This window comes from Solenopsis invicta, chromosome 10 (assembly GCF_016802725.1).
Source record: "Solenopsis invicta isolate M01_SB chromosome 10, UNIL_Sinv_3.0, whole genome shotgun sequence".
Classification (NCBI taxonomy): domain Eukaryota; kingdom Metazoa; phylum Arthropoda; class Insecta; order Hymenoptera; family Formicidae; genus Solenopsis; species Solenopsis invicta.
This window is the reverse complement of record NC_052673.1, coordinates 17,534,526-17,556,546: the sequence shown is the minus strand read 5'-3', so window position 1 is coordinate 17,556,546 and position 22,021 is coordinate 17,534,526. Positions and strand designations below refer to the sequence as shown.

At 35.2% G+C, this 22,021-nt stretch overlaps 3 protein-coding genes across 7 annotated transcripts; all 3 read left to right on the top strand.

Moving 5' to 3' along the window:
• The first annotated feature begins 18 nt into the window (after positions 1–18).
• LOC105197763 (apolipoprotein D) lies at positions 19–3,008 on the top strand. 2 transcript variants are annotated; one of them, XM_011164291.3, is made up of 5 exons: positions 19–174; positions 1,196–1,318; positions 1,530–1,656; positions 1,827–1,922; positions 2,223–3,008. In XM_011164291.3, the coding sequence occupies exons 2-5, from the start codon at positions 1,199–1,201 to the stop codon at positions 2,702–2,704; spliced, it is 825 nt and encodes a 274-aa protein (XP_011162593.1). In that variant the 5' UTR covers positions 19–174; positions 1,196–1,198; the 3' UTR covers positions 2,705–3,008. The 2 variants fall into 2 exon arrangements, with proteins under 2 accessions (XP_011162593.1, XP_011162594.1); XM_011164292.3 differs by having other exon boundaries at positions 37–174; positions 1,199–1,318.
• A 314-nt stretch (positions 3,009–3,322) lies between these two features.
• Positions 3,323–11,082, top strand: LOC105197765 (acidic phospholipase A2 PA4). 2 transcript variants are annotated; one of them, XM_039454348.1, is made up of 4 exons: positions 3,323–4,357; positions 8,034–8,288; positions 9,301–9,638; positions 9,831–9,999. In XM_039454348.1, the coding sequence occupies exons 2-4, from the start codon at positions 8,034–8,036 to the stop codon at positions 9,988–9,990; spliced, it is 753 nt and encodes a 250-aa protein (XP_039310282.1). In that variant the 5' UTR covers positions 3,323–4,357; the 3' UTR covers positions 9,991–9,999. The 2 variants fall into 2 exon arrangements, with proteins under 2 accessions (XP_039310282.1, XP_011162596.1); XM_011164294.3 differs by lacking the exon at positions 9,831–9,999 and adding an exon at positions 10,281–11,082 and having other exon boundaries at positions 3,869–4,357.
• Positions 11,083–11,393: 311 nt separating this feature from the next.
• Positions 11,394–21,353, top strand: LOC105197767 (LIM domain kinase 1). 3 transcript variants are annotated; one of them, XM_011164295.3, is made up of 8 exons: positions 11,394–11,661; positions 12,453–12,564; positions 12,672–13,112; positions 13,424–13,516; positions 14,239–14,371; positions 14,452–14,684; positions 14,762–14,990; positions 15,175–21,353. In XM_011164295.3, exons 1-8 carry the CDS (start codon positions 11,640–11,642, stop codon positions 17,485–17,487), a joined length of 3,576 nt encoding a protein of 1,191 aa, XP_011162597.1. In that variant the 5' UTR covers positions 11,394–11,639; the 3' UTR covers positions 17,488–21,353. The 3 variants fall into 3 exon arrangements, with proteins under 3 accessions (XP_011162597.1, XP_011162598.1, XP_025987482.1); XM_026131697.2 differs by lacking the exon at positions 11,394–11,661 and adding an exon at positions 11,680–12,235; XM_011164296.3 differs by lacking the exon at positions 13,424–13,516 and having other exon boundaries at positions 11,396–11,661.
• The last annotated feature ends 668 nt before the right edge of the window (positions 21,354–22,021 follow it).

The following is a 22,021-nucleotide window of genomic DNA, read 5'->3' as shown; positions in this document are numbered from 1 at the left end:
TGTATCTCGAATCTCATTCTCACGTTATATGCCTCTGTGAACGTGTGTATATATATGTGTGAGCTGTAATTGTGGGGTACCCGAGAGTGGGGTACCAGCCACATAAAGTCTATCTCTCCAGTGAAACTTGTGTTTATAGTGCTAACGCAGAGATCGACAGCAGCAACCATCACAGTGAGTACAATTTCGAGCTCGTAATTTTAACATATCTTCTGACATATTGATCTTTTACCTCGTTTTTTACGTAAGCATTTTTACAATAATTGTGTATATTGTAGCTTTACATTTAAATTTCTATTCATTTACTAAAGGTCTTTTTCGCTCTGCGAAAAACCACATTCGAAAAAAAACCATACATTTCGTACAGGGGAAAACAAGAAAGCGAGAGTGATTAAAGTCGAGCGTTACTTCTACTTTCTTCACGAAACAAATCCTAATTTTGCATAATGTATAAAAGAGCTTCTTACAAACAAGAAGCTTCTTACAAACAAGAAAGACACTAATTTATTTATCTTAGTGCGCACATGGAATGAAAATATTTTCAGCCATACGGAGTGAAAGGTCGCAACGGGTCAATTCTAATCGTGTATTCAACGATCACCACCGCGCATTTATTATTTTATGTAGGAGAAAGAAATGAGCTAGAACGTGTACAGTGTGACATTGGGACAAAAAACCGGAGGTCCTTGCTCCCTGATGCGTGTCCAAGGCGAACGTGAATCATGCTCCATCGATTGTACTTGAAATCCGAGATTACGGTTGTGCATGATTCTGAAAATCACTTTATTTGACGGTTTACCTGAGCGCGTAATGCATACATGAAACGTTATGCACACCAGGAAGTGCAATTGAAATATATTGAAAAATATATGACGTCATCACTTCCGCTGAAATCACGTAATTGCGCGTGGGGAAAACAACACTCGGTTTATATCGCTTGTTATTGTACTTGTTCTTTTATTGAATTTTTTACTCCATTTTATTTCTATATTACTGTTATAATAATTAAAAGATTTAAAATAATAATTTAATATTAATGAGGGAATATTTTTGCGTTATCGAAAGATTAAAGTTGCGTAAACAGTTTGATATTGATAATTTATATCAAATTTACGAGAAAATACGAATTATATAATAATCTTCGGAGAAGTCGAATTGCTTAAATCAATATTATTCATTTTCTTGTTTGTTCTAGAAGATGCAATCCTTGACTTGGTGTTTAGTACTGGCGGGATGCCTCGCTTTTGCTCAGGCTCATACGTATCATATGGGTGCTTGTCCCATTGTGGAACCCATGCAGGGTTTTCAGATGAGCAGAGTAAGTTAGAAAAATTCATATTTATTAAAGAAAATTTGGTAAAACACTTTTACTTTTATCCAGCAAGAATACTTCTCAATAATTTGCAAAAAGTTTTATTTTATCTTTATCGGGTAAAAGATACTTCTAATAATCTGCGAAGCATCTTATTTTATGTATAAAATCAAATTAATTTATTTCAGAAATAATCGGATTTTTTTTTTAATTTTAGTTTCTAGACTTGTGGTATGTTATCCAGAAAACGTCGACGGGTAGCAAGTGCATCACTTATAATTACACGCGAGGAGAGGAACCGGGCGAGTACGTGCTAACACAGGACTCGGATCATCTGATCTTAGGTGAGGTCCAATTAAAAAACAATAAGCGCAATTGACAAAGAAAGGAGACAATGCGTCAGCTTCTACGAAGCGCGTATCGGGCTCTGTCGAGCCATAAAAGAGCCCGTCAATGGGATAAATGTCCAGCAAGTGGGATGAATTATCCGTAATTGTACGATGCATATGTACAGGTCTTACGCCATTGAAGCATGAGTATCATTATACTGGCCAGCTGACTGTACCCGAACCAAGCACTCCGGGACGTATGGAAGTCCGTTTCCCTCTTAGTAAGTATCTTACGTATGAACAATTTACTTTGTAGAAAACAAAAGAATATGATGGATGAAAATTCTGTATGTTGCACAGTAGAATTAAGAGTTGAGCTTTGCCTGCAAAATTATAGATTTAGATACAGCTGTAATCTCTTCCTCGATTTATTACAAATAACAAGATATTAGACAAATTGAAGCTAAACTTGCCACGTATTAATTTTGGGATAAACGATGCGTTTTTGCTTGATTGCTTGAATTTCTGTACAAATTGCAAGTTGCGTTGTGTAATTAAAATTTGTACCTGTGGTTTTTTAGATGTGGCCGGAAGTGCCTCTCATGTGGTATTCATGACGGATTACGATACTTACGCCGGCATCTTCACGTGTCAGAAGCTGGCGTTTGCTCATCGACAGAGTGCGACGATCCTCTCGAGGACCAGGACGCTGGATCAGCAGCAGGTGGACAGGATACGTCAGCGACTGAGCCAGTACGGCGTCGATCCTTACGATTTGAGTATCGTCTCACAGTCTGGTTGTGCGCAAGGCAACAATTCTTTAGACATCAACATCGACCCTAATACCTTCACTTCTGAAAACCTTGGCAACGTGGTGCGCAAAGCGGGTGAAAAGATCAGCGACGGCGCCAAGTGGATCGCTGAAGCGGGAAGCAGTGTCTATCACAAAATAGCCGGGAGTGAAGAGAGTGAAACACCATCATCGACGGAGCGTAACAGCCGCGTTACGATAGGAAATAACGGCGAAAGATTGGAAACCAACGAGGTGGAGTGGATTCCCTAAAAATCACAGCGAACTCGTTTTATTCGCGATCTCGATGTGATCTGATATTTATATTATCCGTTTGATCTATTCAAATCTATTAAGATCTATTAAGAATGATTTATTAAGATTGATCATTTTAATGCATGTTTAATTTTCTGCCATTTTATTTGACGATATATAACGAATTTAAAATGAAGTTGCGACGGTATCAGCATTGGTTGACTCATTAATCTACGTCATGGATGATTAGAAATAATGTCATGAGTTTTTTTAATAGTATGTACGTTAAATCTTTACATTCAATAAAACTTTCAAACAAGAGCACAATATTTTTTATTTGTGTATTTTACTTAAAAATATAGGTAAACAATTGTTTATTCCATTATTGTTTGATCTTATATTATTATATTTTGATTCTACAGAAACTTGGACATTTTGTACGAAACGTTAAAAATTTTAATAAATACTAACGAAATATTCGCGAGCCCTGATAAAACAGTACTTCAAATCTATAATTTTTAGAAAACAGTACAAAAATCTACAAATTGTAAAACTTTGATTAGCAACAAGACTTCAAGTGAATTATCTATATTTATAGAATAATATAATTATTTATATAATTGATTATAAAAGTCTATCAGAATTTACGTATTATAAAATTGTCAAACTTCGTATTCAGTTTTATTTTTAGTTTTTCTTAAAATATTACAATTTCTTATATATAGCAACAAAACTATTTATTTTTGTAATTTCAAATTTAAAAAATTTACAGATTTTTGTACTTTAATTTTCTAAAAAAATTGTAGTTTTTCATGAAATACTACTTTCAAATACTACCAATTTCTTGATTTGAAAATATTGTAATTTGTGATACTATTGATACTATTTAAGAAAAGAATAAATTATTTTTATGGAAAAAAAATTTTCCACAAATTTCTATTTTTGGTAAAATTTTGTACTTATTGAACTGATCTTTTACAAATATAAATGTATAAGTATAAACATTAGATGTTGATTATAAAAATAAATCTGGATTTTTCGTAAGTTATGTAGTAACATGCTATTTCACATATGTTAAGATTAGTATTAATAAAAACTGTAGCTTTATACTTATAAAAAAATGTTTTTTAATTATACATATTTTATCTTTCTGACAACATCCTATTGAATTGATCTATGAAATATATACATCCATAAACATTAAATGTTTATAGATCATTACGAAGTAGTATAGAATTTTTTGAAATTTGTACAAAATTTCATAAATTATAATGATTATTTTTTGTATTTTGTTGTATGTTTTTACTTTTTTTAGAATTTTGTAGATCTCTTTTCCGCCAGGTTGCCAGGGGAAATATTTATGTATAGTAAATTTCTCTCTTTGATACGCTTTACGATAGAAAAAAATCAATTGCAGGGTGGTCTACATAAACAGTCTCTATCACATGATTTAGGTTCTCCCCCAATGTATGTATAACGCGACCAGTGCACGCGTTTATATGCGTAAGCGAATATTAGCATTCTGACGTCTCGTACGAACCATCAGTCTGATAGTGGCTGCTGAGGAGAGACGAGCGAATTTCGTGGTCCTGAACAGCGCGCCTCACCTTCGATACCTTTGTGCGCGTTCGCATCATCACGACAAGATCTAGGTCAACATCAAATTTCAACGTATGTATATTCACATTAATCAAACTAATAATATTGTGATGATTTTTCTTTACTAACATAATCTATAACAATTTTACGCATGCTAAATTCTTTATATTAAATTTGTGCGTTATTTATTTCAAGATGCGTACTAAACGTAATTATTTCTTATAATCAAAGATTGTTCAAAAATTACGAATTTGATAATAATGTTTAAATACAATAATACTTCTCTTTTTTTTGTCAGCATAATGAACGTTTTGTTTATAACGAATATAATTTTGCTTATTAATTTCAACATTATTATTCTCTTTATCGCAAAATTTTGGAAACAGTTGATAAGGCACGTTCCATTATACATATCTTACTCCTAAAATATCCTACCGCTTGAATAGAACAGTCTGAAGCTTGTTAAAAGAATGTTGAAAAAATATCCGTGTGGTGTAAATACCTACCCTCACGCAATGACGTGTTCTTATTGCCATGGTGCAGCATTAGGCATTCCGGTTCAATAACGCTATTTCAAAGTATCAACTATCGCTGTATGTCTCTTACTATACGGTCTCTACGCTAGAGCTGTTTTATATACAGTGATTCATTTTTTATCTGACAACTATCAAAAATTATTTTTTCTCATCTTTATTCCATTTTTTCGCTCGTTATTAAAATTAATTAATTTAAAAGTTAATTGCCAGCAATAGTCCACAATTTAATTAATTTTTTAGACATTACATAGTGTACTTGGTGCATTTCCTGGCAAAATTACGATTTTTATGGGCTACAAAAATACAACTACACCCTTCTTATTTCTCGTTCGTTACGCACTGCAGTGTACAATCAGCTTGGTAGACTCGTGGGGTGAACTATGGGGAGGTGCGCAATTTAAACTGGCACCCGTGATATCGCACATTCGCTGCGTTTCCTTCCTCTTTTAGTCATATTTGCAGATTTACCGGTTTCATACTCTCCTTGATCATCTCCGAAATCACGAATCGATAATTAATGATCGCACGCTTTGTAAATGACGTAAGTTTTCGATAACTCATCCATCTAATTATTTCATTTTTATCTCGCAAGAAATTGCGGTAAAAATTATTAATAAACTTCGAATTATGCATTTTGAAAGACTTCTTGATAGGAATGTATTGACATTTTTTACTAATTACTATTACATTATTACTAGTATCTGTATTACGTTAAATATATTTATGAAAAATTTTTTGAACGTTTTAAAATAATTATGTAAACATTTCAAAAAGATTTGGCACATGACTTTTTTTGAAACATTGTTGAACTGTTTTTTATAAACATCTCCAAGTCATGGTCAAAATTTGTTTATAACGATGTTGTGTACAAGAGATTTGAAAACATTTCATGTTAAATACCATTGCAATAACATGCATAGTTTATTTTTACTGAATTTATGCTTACTGAGAATTTCTTTTCCTCCAGAACGACTACTTTGAAAATCATTGAACTTTTATTATTATTAACTAAAAATTTAATTAAATACAAATCTGAAAATTATTTTGTTAAACCATAAAAATAATTAAGTACGTAGGCTGCTCAAATTGATTGCTAGAATGTTAAAATTTTTTTGCAACATCATTCATCATGCTTTGAGCGTCCTACATAATTATTTTAACGATCGAACAAAATTATTTTTAAATTTGCATCTAGTTAAATTTTTAGGTACCGTCTTTTCCATGTATTCTCCGATATGCATATCTCACGTGTTCACGTTCGAGCCTTGTCAGTGCTTGAAATTACGTAAAAACTCTGCGTAAATAGACTACGTTAAAATTCTTAATTGACAGTAAAAGACTCTTATCCACCGTTTGTATAAAGATTGCGTTGCTGAAGAATAGAAATATTGATAATGTGAAGCAAAAATATATTTTTACAAAGTATATTTTTATATTTTCATTCTATGTTCTGTATCATAACAGTTTCTGTTGATCTAACCGATTTGATAATAATCGCTATTATAGCGATAAATGATGATGACTGGAACGGTATAGGTACGTCACAATCGCCCAGACTACGTCCGATTATAATAGAGCTGTCCTGCTGACATACATCGGCATGCAGGTTCAAGAGACAAGTTCGATAACGATCTTGGTTGACCCATATCAGCAATTATGTAAGCTATATCGGAGACAGAAGAATCAATAATACAGTACTTTTTATATAGTTGTAACGGTAATCAATTTTCCGTTATGGAAGAACTTGTGACGAAAAATAGAGGTAACGATTTTGCTGCAAAAAATTCTTCTTAGTAACGATAAATCATAAGAAAAAAAGATACAAATTTTCGTTTATGGAAGATTTGCATAAAAAAAGTATATATATATCTTATGTAATAGTTGTTATCGCTGTGCGAAGTTCATCTCGAAGTCTTTAAAGAGACTCTACTCATCGTTCTACGTCCATAACACCGGAGAAATTCCGAATATTTCGCACATCACGAAGTGGCTGATTGCATTTTGTTTCACTTTTGAATTTAATTATCCCCAAAAGGAAGATAGACAAATGACTTTATAATTTAAAGGATGAGAAATAATCGGAGAGATTCCTACAAAGTTTGATGTCGTAACACTTTGCAACTTCCAATTTGTTGGTCCATCGTTCTATCAGTAGATATTGCTTAACAAGTTAATGTACATCATTTCGAAATATGAAAGTTTTATTACTTGCACGGCCACAAAAAAGTTGTACTATTTAAAATTAGATTAATGCGTTTCCTTAGGAAACGAAAAATATCGAAGACCTTGATTTATTACAGAGTGGTGAATATCGCACGCGAAAAATTTATATCATTTCGCGCTTTTCCCTCCTGAGTTAGACAAGAACACTCAGTGGACGGACAAGTGATGTTGATGACTTGATAATGACTCGTGATGAATAATGACCGCTACAGTCATTAGGTTCAAATCACGTGAATTAGTTGTGAACGTTCCTCGGGAAGCAGGTTCAAGAGACAAGTTCGACAATGGATTTCGATGTGTTCTACATCGTAGTTGTACTACTCTTTTTCAGGGTGCACGCTTTCGCGATCGGCCTGAATTAAAACGACCCAAACTAAACCGAGGTCGCAGACTAGTTCGATTCTCCGAATTAGATGTATCCGCTGAAAGATGAGGATCACCGCATTGTCTGTCGGCATTCATTCGCCGGTACACTCTGATGAATGATAAGCGCATGTGAAGATACACGAATATGATACTTTAGAGATTAACATTCCGCAATATTAAATAGCAATGTGGAAGATATTCACATATAGCTGTCAAGCCTTTCACTGAGCTACAAATTCTTGCCGAATAGTACACAAAATCGTTTAGCGATTGCGTAATGAAATATGTTAATTTGTATTGAGTAATCATGTTGTGTTGCATTGTATAGCGATAATATTTTCGTACTATCGTTACAAAGATATTGAATCAATAATAACCTTGACGAAGAGTGCCGTTTAAAATTGCGGTCAAGCATTAATTCTGGACGGCCGTTTGTAAGCGAATCTCTTTACTTTTTTTCTTAAAAGCCGCTATTATAAGTGAGGATTCAGACACTCGAGACGAAGGACAGCCACTGTTTTTATGTATCCTTGTTTGACGATGTCTGATAAAACAGCCGAAACATGTACCGTCAATTTTAACGACTATTTCACGCGAATTGACTTACCTCTTACGTTTCGCAGATGATTGCTATTCTCCTTGGTGTTCTGTCGATTCTCTGGGCTCAAAGAATTGGGGCGAGCGTGCTGGTCGCCGACACTACCATGTCCAGGATGGTGGAACTGAATGCAGATGCACCCTTCTGTGCTCTTTATAATGATCGCGGAGTCATTCAGAGAATGGTTCTCGGTGCGGATCCCAGAAAAGTTCGACAAATTTCCAGCAACCTTGTCGCCGACCTCGAAGAAACCTGCAAAGCTTCGCGTGTTAAGGGAAAGGTCAGACTCATCGATTATCTTCGAGAATGAAGTATGTCAAATTATTAAGAGGACCGGAAAGTAATGTTTTTATAAATAATGGAAACAGTATGTAGTTTTGTTATAATGTGACTTATTATTTATTCAATAATCTAATCAACGTTATTTTCTGTGATGATCATTCACTTATTTATTACTTTTTTCATTCCTTTCTCGAAATTAACCAACTTTAAAAAATGATTTAAAAAATGTAGTAGCTAGGTAAAGCGATTCAAGCATCACTTGTTAAGATGTTTTTTCTCGTAAAACTAGACTAGAGATTAAGATTGAATTTGATCAATTAATACAAAGTTAATTAAACTTGAGATTGGTTTTTTGTTCGAATTAGTTAAATTCCAATCCAATCTCTAATCTGATTACAGCTTAAGAAATGTTCCAATATGGATCGGAAAAGATAATCTGATTGAGCGATGAAAGAGAGAGTTCTCTAATTTTTCACAGAAAGAATTTTACAAAATAATTATGTAGGATTGGTTGCTGAAATAAAAACTTTTTATTCATCGTGTTTAAATATTCTACATAATTATTACATTTGGATGACAAAATTATTTTCTGATTTGTGTCTAGTTAAATTTTTAGATACTTCAGTTAAATCATTCTTTCTGTATTGTTCTATTTTGTTATATGTTATATTAAACCATTGTTATGTTATAGAAGCTGGCTAGCTTTCAGAAAGGAATTAGAAAATTAATAAATAAGTAGATTATCATAAAAAATGATGGCAATTATATTATTGAATAAATAATTATATTAACAAAATTACATACTATTTATATTTTTTATAAAAATAAAATTACTTTTTGATCTTCTTAAATCTCTGGTTCTTTTTATTGAAATTTTATATTTTAAGTAGTTTCATTATTAACAGATAAATTGTAAATATTTCGGTATAATTAAGAAAAGTTAAGATACAATATACATTTTTTATACTTTAATATTAATGACCTCACCTCTCTGAAACTCCTTTCTTCAGAATCAAGCACCTGGCGGTGGTTTAATATACCCAGGGACCAAGTGGTGCGGACCAGGCAACGTGGCAAATTCCTACGACGATTTGGGCCAACATTCGGTCGAGGATGCGTGCTGCAGAGAACACGATCATTGTCCATTCACGATAGCACCGCAACAATGCATACACGGCATTTGCAATAACTCACCATTTACTCGCTCGCATTGCGATTGCGATGCCAAATTCCGCAGATGTTTACAAAATCTCAATACCGAAGTGGCCAATACCCTCGGCGCGCTTTTCTTCAACGTGATTCAAGTTATCTGCTTTAAAGAGAGACGACCGTGCTCGCAGTGGCAAAGGTACTCCGTACAAAAGTAAAATCTTCAAAATCTTACAAAATTAGTTTACATGTTTTATTTTACTCATCATATTTTATTATATATTTTATTTTATATGATAAAACAATTTTGTTGCGCGATTAATGACATGGAATATCTCATTGTTATGCCAAAATTAAATATTCTTGCCGTTACATCGTAAAATCGTTTTAGTTGTGATATACAATGGGAGAGGTCCCAGAATTACTTGCCATACAATTTGACGGAGAGTAGAGGATTTCGAAGACCGCTGTTGACGACCGTCTCCTCCGTACTCAGGGATTACGTGACCAGAAAAAGAAACATTCTTCAAGATATCGCGACATTTATCTAAGGATATCCCGAAATATAAAAAAAAGGATCTCACTGTAAACATTTCTTTTTTTATTTTTTTTCCACAGCACTCTTGATACATGGCTTTTGGTGACGGTTCCGCGCATCATACTTATCTCTCAGCCTTTACCTAATCCATCTCAACGTCGTGGTGAAAGTTCCTTTACCCTGCAAAATTACAATCAGTTTTAATGGCTCTGACGATGGATTTTCTGACTTTACAAGTTGCTCCAGTGTACTGCTCTGTCGATGAGATTCGACTGAGATATTGATCAATGAAATTTATTACAGGAACGGTTACGCGGAGGCTGTGTCCGATCGATTGTGCTCGCAGTACAAGTTCCGACCCAGTGACAAATACGTGCCCATGATGCCTCTGCACAAATGAATTTGGAAGTCTCCGGAAAGAACGGCCCTTAAAAAAAAAAGAAAAAACTGACAATGAGAGAAGGGCTAATAGTTAATACCGCACCGACCATATCGTTTATTTCATATCAAATTGCCATCCTCACTATCGTGCACGTTATTGCAGAGCATGTACCATTTAAGTATTAGAGATTAAGTTACGTTAGATCTTTCGCAATGGCGCGACTGCAAATATCATTCGAAGCTTACGATGGAGAATTCCTTCCTGTTGTATATATATATTTTATCCCTACGATCATAGCCTGATCCGTTTAATTATTTGTAAGAAGATAAAGATATTTAGAAACGCTAATCGAGCGTCTTTTGTGGGATAGAATTTCTCTGTAAGTTTGGAAGAAGTATTACGGAAACAGAGTTTCTCGTTACATGAGACAACGATGTATATGTTAATCTTTTTTTTCTAGCTATTGTCATCGAGAGTGATATGTATAATTTTAATATGTTATAGTAATTTAGTCGTTAGTAAAATTGTATAGTATTTTGCATAGAGAATTATTTGTCGTAAGTGTGCCATAATTTACAGTATTTAATTTTTCGTTTATCATAACTAATAACTTTTACATAGTCTATTGTAGTTAGCAAATATTTATCTTTGTATGCAAAGAAAGCATTGCTATCTGGTTAAAAGTTACACATGAATAAAAAAAAACTAATTCAGAGTTAAAAATTGTGTTAAACTTCGTACGTACGCCTCGAAAAAGCTAATCTAAAGCCAAACTTTGAAACTTTGTCGTCATGATTCTCTTTAATCTTATTATTTGCGTAAACAATATGAAAATAATTCAAGTAGATGTAATTTCGAAATGCATAGCATAACCCTATCCAGGGCACGTGTTGGAATAGATTCCGTCTTCGGAATAGATTCCGAATTATTCCGTTTTCCTTAGAAAACATAATAGAAATTAAGGGAATAATAGAATAATTCCGATCGGAATTCATTCCGAATAGTTTCATAATACGTACCCAAAATTGTATCTCGTTACTCACCGTCAAACAGCCGCCACGAAAGTTTCTCAATTTACTCGTTTCGCGCAGCGCATCACTGCAATCGCGATTCGACAGTAATCGAGACTATCGAGAGTCGCGATTCGAGTCGAGTACTTCGAGTTCGAGTCTACGCGAGTCTCGCCGTTCCGCGTTCCGCTTGCGCTCAGTGGTCGACAGTGGTCGCAGTGGTCGAACGAATGGCAACGGAGTGGGAGTGTGTCAATCGTGCGTGCCGTGATGGATGAAGTCACGACAAGCGGTAGGTTTCTTCTTACGACGAAAAAGCTGCATCGTGACATCGCGATCGCGTCTCGTGACGTTCGCGACGATTAAACGGGCGTCGCGACGCCGGTTCGTCGCTCGCGCGACGCGCTGTCGATGGAACGTCGACGCTGAACGCGTCGCGCATCGCGTGGGCGTCCTACCTTCCGTGTATGTGTGCGTGTATGTGTCTCTCTCTCTCTCTCTCTCTCTCTCCCCCTCTCTTTCTCTTCCTCTCTGTCCTTCTTCCCGTTGCCCACGCTCTCGCATTAATAAGTTTACGTGCGTTCCATCGCGTTATGTTATAGCCCCTCGCTTACGAACTCGCGACGATCCTCTGTCCCCGCGACCATGCAGCGTCATGCGTTGCGCGGACTGTGCGTCGCGCTCCAATCCTTGACGCCGTCGTCAGCTGCTTGCTCACTCGTTCGATAGCCGATGTCAACTGTGATTCACGTTTCCTTCCCGAGACACATCCCTCGGGCCCGCCTGTCTTTTTATTTGGAATGATCACTCGCGGTGCATTCGTCGGTCGATATATGCTTGCGAAGGACATTTTTGCGTAATGTTTGGTACGATTACGAAAACGTAGAGTCGACAAATGTTGATGTGTCAATATATAAAATAAAAATCTTTTCAAGCTTTATCTCTTGCTATAATTTCAAATTTTTTTTTAATGCGACATAATACTGTGCTGTATTTAGTAAGACTTTAAGAAATCAGAATTAATTTATGAATTATGCATGATTGTATGTACAATTTTTATTATTTATGATTGTTACTTTCTAGACCCAGGAGGTGGGGAAGGTAGAGGAACATTAATATGCGCCGGCTGTCTCAATGCTATTGACGACGAATTTATACAGGCATTGAACCAAGAATGGCATATTGATTGCTTTCGGTAAAAATCCCAACATACGTTTTAAGAGAACGATATTGTGTTCGTTATTATACACCATGGCACAAATTAATAATTATATTTTTAAATAGCAAATCAATATCTTTCAGATGTTCGGCGTGTGACATTGGTTTATCCTCCTGGTACTTCGAGAAAGATGGCTTGCTATTTTGTAAAGACGATTATTGGGCCGCGTATGGCGAGGCGTGCCAGGACTGTGGCCAGATTATCACAGGCCCCGTCATGCTGGCGGGCGATCACAAGTTCCATCCGGAGTGTTTCGTCTGTACTTCGTGTAGCGCTTTCATTGGAGATGGCGAGAGTTACGCGCTCGTCGAACGGTCCAAGTTGTACTGCGGGGTTTGTTACAAGCGGCAGATGCAACCGCTCAACAGGGCGGCGAACTACCCATTCGCCAGGAAACCACACAGCATTAGGCTGGTCGAAATACCTCCCAGCACAACAGATCCGGATAAGCAAAGGGGAATTAAACTCACGTTAGACACAACTCCCAGTCCCCGCAGTTGTGGTGCTTTGTTGCGCATTTCGGAGTATGTATGATAATATATTTTACTTAAATATCTTATTACGTACATTACCTTCAAAATTACAAGAACTAAATTATAATTTCATTTATATATGTAAAAGAAATTTTTTTAAACACATTAAGATTTATGTAATGATATATAAGCAGTAATTGTCAATTATGATAAAAGAGAAATATTTGGATCTCTTTATTCCCCTGGATTATACATCCAAGATAGTCGCTTTTTAAAAATATTTAACAGCGCATGATAGCGATTATTTAAGAGAGTTGGTATAAATGTATATTAGCCTCTAATAACATTTAACTAAAACGCAGGTTAATGAGAAATATTCGTGGAAAGATCAGTAAGCTGCTAGCCTCTGTGATGGAGGTTCTATTTAGGCTATGCTGCCACTTCTCTAATCATAGGTATTGCATAACAAATCAATAATATGCACTACATATTGCTAACTCTACAAACTGTGCTCCCATTTTAGTAGCAGTTATATTAATTGCACGTGAAAATGTACAAGATTTGTACAATTTTCTATAATATGTGTATAAAATAGTATTTTGATATATCTTTTGAAATTTTAGAATTGTTGGATTTTTTTGACTAGGTGCATGCTCAACGTACTTTACCAAAAATGACCATTTATGTTGTATGAATAAATTTAAATGATTGTTAAAAGAGTGCAGGGGATTAACTGCTTTTACGCACATCATCTTTTAAACATATAATGAATTTGGTGCAAGCTGTGCTGTGATTTAACTACAAACAAATGTTTAATATGATATTATTTTTGAACATTATGTTTTATTGTCTTTTTATGTTTTCCGATAAATTTTTGTATTTGGTGTAACAAATTTGTACCAGAATAGTTTTAAAATTATGTAAGAAATTAATTGTGTTTAAAAAATTTTATTTATGTTTCCACTTCGTAGAAAAATTTTTGATGATTTTGTAACATTTGCTTATCAATGTTTAAAGAATTCCATCATATTCTGACAGTTATTATTTCTGACAAATTTTCTCTTTATGTGATTGTACTACAGTGAAGAAAATGTAATGCATGCAAATGTTTGCATGTCTCATTACTGTGACTTCAGGTAGCAACAATAAAAAAATATTTGTGAAATGAATGTTGCAGATTAAACATGTCGAGCGATCTTATATCGTTACATATTGGCGATCGAATCTTAGAAGTAAATGGCACCCCTGTTAAAGATCAGCCGGTGGAAAGTATCGAAAATCTTATACAATATTCGGACACAGTTTTACAAGTAAGCTGAAGTGGTTTTAAGCATTGTCTTATTGACACTGTGTTTGCAGTTAAATTGAATGGTAAATATATTTGTTTTAGTTAACTATCGAGCACGATCCAGATGCGGTATCACGACGGCCCGCGTTCTCCTCACCATCCTCAGCGACGCTGACTTGTGTCGGGAGTCCCAGGACAAGTCCCGAAAGTAAAGAGCGGCTGTTTAAGCGCCGGGATGAGGGCTACATAAGCGGTGCGCGGAGCCGACAATTACGAAGAACGAGAGATCCCATGCATAAAGAACGCAGCAGTTCTATGTCGCGATTGCTTGATGGGTAGGATGATGAATATAGAATATGTTCAACAATCTAATAAATTACGATGTGATTCACTAAATTGTACATCATTGCAGATCTTCTCCAACGAATCCTACTTATGACTTGAGCCGCACCAGATCCTTCCGCGTAGAGCCAAAGAATCAGAGAATATTTCGAGCGAGCGATCTGGTGAAGGGTGAGCTTCTAGGCAAAGGATTCTTTGGACAAGTATTTAAGGTCACGCATCGCGACACGGACGAGGTGATGGTTCTCAAAGAATTGTACAGAGTGGACGAGGACGCCCAAAAGAACTTCCTAAAAGAGGTAACTTTTTTAATGCAAATTATGCTAGATTGATATATACAAACGGAATAAAAATTTAAAAAATGTGAATACATTTGATATATAAAAAATTTAATGCTCAGATTTTGCATTTTCTGAGCGTTCTAGTATTAAATAGTTGTTAGGTTCGGTTGATTTTATGCATTCTTTAAAAACAATTCAACAGGTTGCGGTACTGCGGTCATTGCACCATAACAACGTTCTTCGGTTTATCGGTGTTCTTTATAAGGACAAAAAACTGCATTTGGTTACCGAATACATAGCAGGTGGCACGTTAAGGGCCCTGCTTCACGACACGAACGAACCATTGCCGTGGGAACAGCGTACGTCTTTCGCGAAAGACATTGCTGCCGGCATGGCCTATTTGCATTCTATGAACATTATTCATCGCGATTTGAATTCACACAATTGTCTCGTTCGCGAGGATAAGACTGTTGTCGTCGCCGATTTCGGTCTGGCGAGAATCATTCAGAATGGTAGCTCGCCAGACAATCGCAAGTATAATCGACATTCCGACGGAGAGGTGAAGACTTCAAAAAAAGAACGGAAGAAGCGATATACAGTTGTTGGAAATCCTTATTGGATGGCTCCCGAGATGATGAAAGGCAATAAATACGACGAGAAAGTTGACTTATTCAGTTTCGGAATAGTTGTCTGCGAAATCATAGGTCGAGTACAAGCAGATCCTGATTATTTACCGAGATCCTCGGATTTTGGCTTAAATCAAAATGTCTTCAAGGAAAAATTCTGTTCCAATTGTCCAGAGACCTTTTATATGATCGCGTTTCTTTGTTGTGATCTGAATCCCGACAAGAGGCCACCATTCGAAGTTATGGAGGTCTGGCTAGAAGGGTTGGCGATGCATTTGTCAGTAGGTGCCGAATTGCCAGCAGATCTGGACTTTGACATCAGAAATTATAAAGGACCGAGTCCGAGCAGCAGTGAATCCACGACTCCGGAAACTCTGGCACCACAGTTAAAGCCTATCAAAGAAGGTCAGGTGCATCAAGAGAAAAAGCGATCCAGCGGCTGCGACGATAGTACTTTAGAACGTGAGATAGAGCCTTTATCGGGTAACACGCTTCACGTGCCTGAAATCGTAAGTCCGCGTAACAGGTACACGAGGCAAAACAGCAAGAGCAACGACAGTTCGAACAATGTGGGACGCTATTCCAGGCAAAATTCTAAATCAAAAGACTTTGTATCCGACAAGGAGAAGCCTGACATCGTGATCTCACCCGATTCCAGTGGTTTCAGTGGACGATATTTGAGAAATAACAATATCAAATCGAAAGATACGTCTCCCGACATTCCAAATACCTATGATTACTCGAAGCAGGAAATGCATCCAAAGCAGATCGACGCAAATGAACACAATCTAACCCGAGTACCTACCGTAGAAAAGATAAAGTATGTAGGAAACGCGAGTCCGTGTATGATATCCGACGCTTCAGAGTATATAATTGACAACAAAGGTTCATATAAAATCAACAGTCTGAAACATAAATCGGAGAAGTGTAATGATACAAGTAGTCATAAGACAAAATCGGAGAGCAAATTCAAGATACCAGATGCCGCGGGCTCTGTCGGTTCTTATCTAAAACAAATCGGTAAATCTATCGGCACTGTGGAGAAAGAAAATAAAGCGATTAATAATACGGCAAACTGCAATGATATCGATTCTAAGAGAGTAGTCAGTGAAAGTACGAAACCCTCTACCGGATCGTATCTGCGAAGAACGAAAATATCGCCAACCAAGGAAACATCGAAGCACGCATTTTCCAATAAAGAAACTGTCAAAGACAAAGTTGATGGAGTTTTTCCTGTACAGAAATCTATAGAATCGAAAGTCCCACCGAGTCAAGAAAATATTGTGGGAGATATTAAAAAAGACGAAAAAGACATTAAAGATAGACTGTCCAGACAAGAGAGTAACGTGTCCGATGTTGGCAGTATCTTGTCGAGACAAGGAAGCCTCACAGTAGTAGATTGTACGTCTAAATATAAAGATTACTCACCATTCAATACCTTTACGAAGGATGATTTTCGCAAAGATTGTTCTTTCGAAAAACAAAATTCAGACCTGCATCATACGGACAGTCTTTATTCTAACTCTAGTATTTCGAAGCGAGATGACCTCTTCAGTATACATAACAAACAAAACAGGAGCGACGACATTGTTGGAACTAGATCGATAGGCAACGGTCCGAAAAACCCCATCATGACTTCGTCTATTTATAGCAGTGATTTAAAGGCGATGCCAAATAGTCTGGCTGAATACAATGGATGTTATAAGGGTATCGACATCTGCAGACAGGACAGTTTCGGTTCCGACAGCGCACTCGGCACTATGAAGAGCGATTTTTTTGCGGACGTTGATTTTGCGCAGATGAGAGACACGCCGGACTTGTGCCGCACACCCGAAAGATGCTGCACTCCTAATCGTCCGACGTCACCGATAGAAAGCACTGCTTTATAAATCAAAATGCGCGCACGGTAGGAAGAGAATAACAATTTATGTCGAGATAACGTGCGTAATCCCCAATGATGAATGATTCTCATTTGCTACTAATTTGATCTCTTTATGCATAATTCGTAAACTTTATTCATTAAGGTCCAAACATGTAACGTGCTTAGTTTGCAGTATTAACTTTTTAGCCAGAGTTTACTTCGTCCATTATCTCTAGTATATTGAGCGAGAAAAGATTTGAATTCATATATTGACTTTAATGAGCGCAATATTTTGAGTACAATACTCATTTTGAAAAACTTCCTAAAAAAGGAGTCATATCTTTATTTTATCGTTGAAATTGAATTTGAAATGTTTAAAATTGATATGTGCAAGGTAGATATGAAACGGGCTGGAAATGTTCCCGTTAAATATAAATCAAAATGTTGTCTTGCTAAAGAAAGTAATGATAACGCGACACTCAGTATTAATAAATTTCATTTGCTGATTTGTATACAATTTTTAGGTCGTAACAACGTCAGTTAATTAGCCGTAAGGACTATTACATTCCTAGGAATTCTTGCCACGCGGTTTTCAAACGTGGGAGTTTAGACGATAAAACGCGATTCCCCGACAAAAGCCATTCCATCCAAAATAACTTATAAAGCCGGGATTTTGATAAGTACGATATTACTAGTGTGCTCGAAAAAGCGGCACTGTGAATACAGTCGATTTTGCAACCTAAAAATTACACTATACAGAAAAAAAACCGTCAAAAGTACGAAGTAGACGTTAAACATTTTGACTTTGTAAGTTGCAAAATATGTTTCCCCTGAGACTACACGATCATGTACGTTTCTCTTAAATTATGAATACTATCATGGTAGACTCAGTTCTTGTAGAATAGAGAATGTAAAAATGGTATTATATTTGTTTCAGGGCATACAGATGTACATCACAGTGTAAAATATTGTATACGTTTTGTACTGCTGTATATGTACAGACCATTAATATATTATATATGTATGTATACATACGTGCATATAAATATATACATATACATGCGACGTTTATATCTTCGTTACGTCTATGCAATTGTTCTCGATACATTCTAGTAAGACAAGATTATGTGTATATTAAAAATAAATTATATTTATGTATTTCTTTTCTACTAGCATTATACACTTCGTTTTTTAACGAGGATATAAACGATAGCAATAGTAAATATCGTGTGTATAAAAGAACAAATCATTTGTATATAATTTTGTATATATTCAAATATTTGTAATTTTCAGAACACACCGATCGAGATATTTGAGTAATGATAAGTTTTATACTTGCGACATAAGTACGCAACTAGTTTTTCTTCCCGTGTTATATTTCGAAATATATTGCCGTTCTTTGTTTTTTTTTTAAATTGCATGTTGACCATAGTTCATGACGTTTAAATGAAATTACATGCTTTTATAGACGCGGTTCCAAGCAACAATTTTAATACTTATAATTTCGTAAAGTTTCTTTTTATCTCATCACCAACAAGATTATTTCACATTAGATTGCATGTAAGTAATACGACTATTTATCTTGACCAGAAAATAAGTTTCTTTCGGAAACAGTTATACATTGATTAATATATTATTTTGAAAATAAACGTTTATTACTTATATAAAAATGGTATTCTCAAGTTGTTCGCATCGATAACGATCGTTTTATGATTAGCCTTGCGATCGTGTTCTTTTTATTATCCTAAAGACTGCAATTGGATGCACGAAAGGAGCGCAATCAAACAGTCCTGGTCTTTATTTCTCTTCGTGTATGTGACATGTAGAGGGAACAGTATCGCTAAATGTTACTCGACGATATCGCAGGCGTTTATCACGTAGAACAAATTCCAAAATATCACTAAACGCGTGTCCAGTCATAGAGACGGACGTTATGTGCAATAATTGTACGGCTTGCTGTATGTACACGGTAGAGCTAGCCTAAGGGATTATTCATGGCTTGTCATTAGTTGATGAGAGCAAACTAATTAGCGATCTAGGATAGAGTACTTCGTGAAATTGCGAGATTGCGTCGTGAAGGAGAAAAGGGTTCGCGTTCTCACACGGCCGTTTGAACCCAATTCTGCCACGTAACGATCGTGTTCGATAATTTAATTAAACACGGAATGAAGGGCAAGTGAACGCAGATATTTAGCGTCGACTCGCTGCACGCTGTGTTTGCCTGTTGCGAACACGAAAACGGCCCTGTTTAAAAAAAAAACCGATAGCAAATGATAGAAGCAGATTAAAATTTTATTGAAATTTTATCTAATTTTATGGTGAAGTTATTGTTTCAATCAAATTCACATTTGGGCTACGGAAAATTATACAATGACATTATATAATGACAAATATACACGAATTAAGACACGATATAGAATAATATCAATTTCAAAACATGGATCAGATGAATATTGATTAAGAATAATTATTAAATCATATGCTAATAATATGAAAAAGATTAAAAAATAATATTTATGAATCAAAAACATGATAGAATTATTTATAGACAGACTTTTTTTCTTATCTAATTCTATCGGATCTTTTAAGCAGGGGGAGAAAGCGATAAATCAAAATGTAAGGAGTACATATGTCTTGGTCTGAAAATATGCGTAATCAATTGTCACGGATCGCTTGGAAACTTTCAATGATCGCGAGAGCGACGAGAAAACGAATGTTTATAGTCGCGGGGATGACAGTATTAACATTACTCGCTACATATTGTTGCTTGGTAGTGGATGTGTACGTTTGCTATCATAACTCTTTAACACATAGTGGGCACAAAAATCGCGGTTAAGACCTAAGAGATATCTGGAACGAGTAAACATTATTTTTATAGCCCCTGTAAATTTTTGATAGCCGACACGACCATCGATAGATTAATATACAGGGTGCCCGAGTCATTAGCGCGTTAATTTGTAATAATTAATTAAGGCCGTAATGGTGGGGTGCCCTATATAATCCTCGATCGTTAATATTTTTTTATTCTTTTTCCTGTGAATCGATTCGTTTTACTGACCCGATATGTAGTCTCGAGCAGATATTTTTTATAGACGTCATAGAGAAAGAGAGAGAGAGAGAGAGAACTCTAATATCTAATTGACAACATAATTTTGTAAAAGGAAAGATATTCTTGTAATTATTGTCGGCCTAATTTCGCATAGAGCCCCGCGGTAATTTTTCACATGCAACTTCCGATTTTGTAATCAAATTACAACTTGTTTTTTTATACGAAGGTATGGATTCGATTTAAATGTTGTGCTACGAGGCACAGCGCTCGTCTTATCGCGCGCGATATTTTGGGTCTCTATTTAACACAATATTAACTTAATAATTAATATGAAAATGCTATATATCGCCGGCGATGCTAAGCAGGCAAATATTGGAAAATTCAGCATGATGCGAAAAGATTGATTGGCAATGGGAAAGAAAAAATAAACAGAAACGGTCTCGATGGAAACTTTTACGCATCTATCGTTGCATGTAGACTTGAAATCATCTTAAAATTATCGAATTCCTAAACAGGAGCATTGATTGTATTATTGGCCATGCACGAGACTGTGTACATTGTTTTACATGAGTTGGCGAGCGAGATTAAAAATACGATTCCAAGATATTCATTTGCTGTCGCGATACACGACGACGATTATCTGGATGATTGTTTCTACGTCGACAGTCTACTCGGAGAACGGCAGACGTTTTTATATTATTTTTAGTGCGTATTTGTTACCTGTACAAGTCTGCGAATGAGTTTTCACGCAGAGTTCTATATGTGAAACAAGTGTTTTATTTAACATTCCGATAACTTAGCGAAACAAAAAAAAAAAAAAAATACAAAATAAACCGTTGACAGTACATGGTACGTTCTCTTTATCGTCCTTTCATAACTCTTAATATAAGAGCATTTTTAATTATGTATATTTTTTTCAAATATAAATATAAATAATTTAAAAATTTTTTATATTTATAATATCAGAATGTCCCGTGAAAATCATATCTCATGAATATTTCTGTATGTTAAAACATTTGTTTTTGAACGGTCTTTTTTCATATTTAAAATTTATGAAAAATTCATAAAACAGGAAATGCATCATTCGATTCAATGTTTAATTGATTTTTTCATAATTTTTATTTTTTTTATTTATCTTGTTAAAAGTGTTTTAATTTATTAGCACGAATACGTTGCTTGATCACTTAATTATATTATTCGAATTTTTAATCCGTACTAAGTTGCTTTAAGTATTTAAGTTAATGTTTTTACTAGAATTGTGCTCAATATAATAGATCTTGGTGCTCAATAATAATTTCTTAGGTAAATTTATATATATTTGTAAGTTTCTTCAAATTGTCGAATTTGAAATGCAACTGTCAAGTAGAACCAGAAAAGTAATATCGCAAAAATTAAATTTTTCTTAATGCTGTAAAAAATTATTTAATCTTTAATAACTAATAGAGTGAATAAACTATAAACATATGTTATTAAATAAAAATATAATCTTATTCATACAACTTTCATATGTATA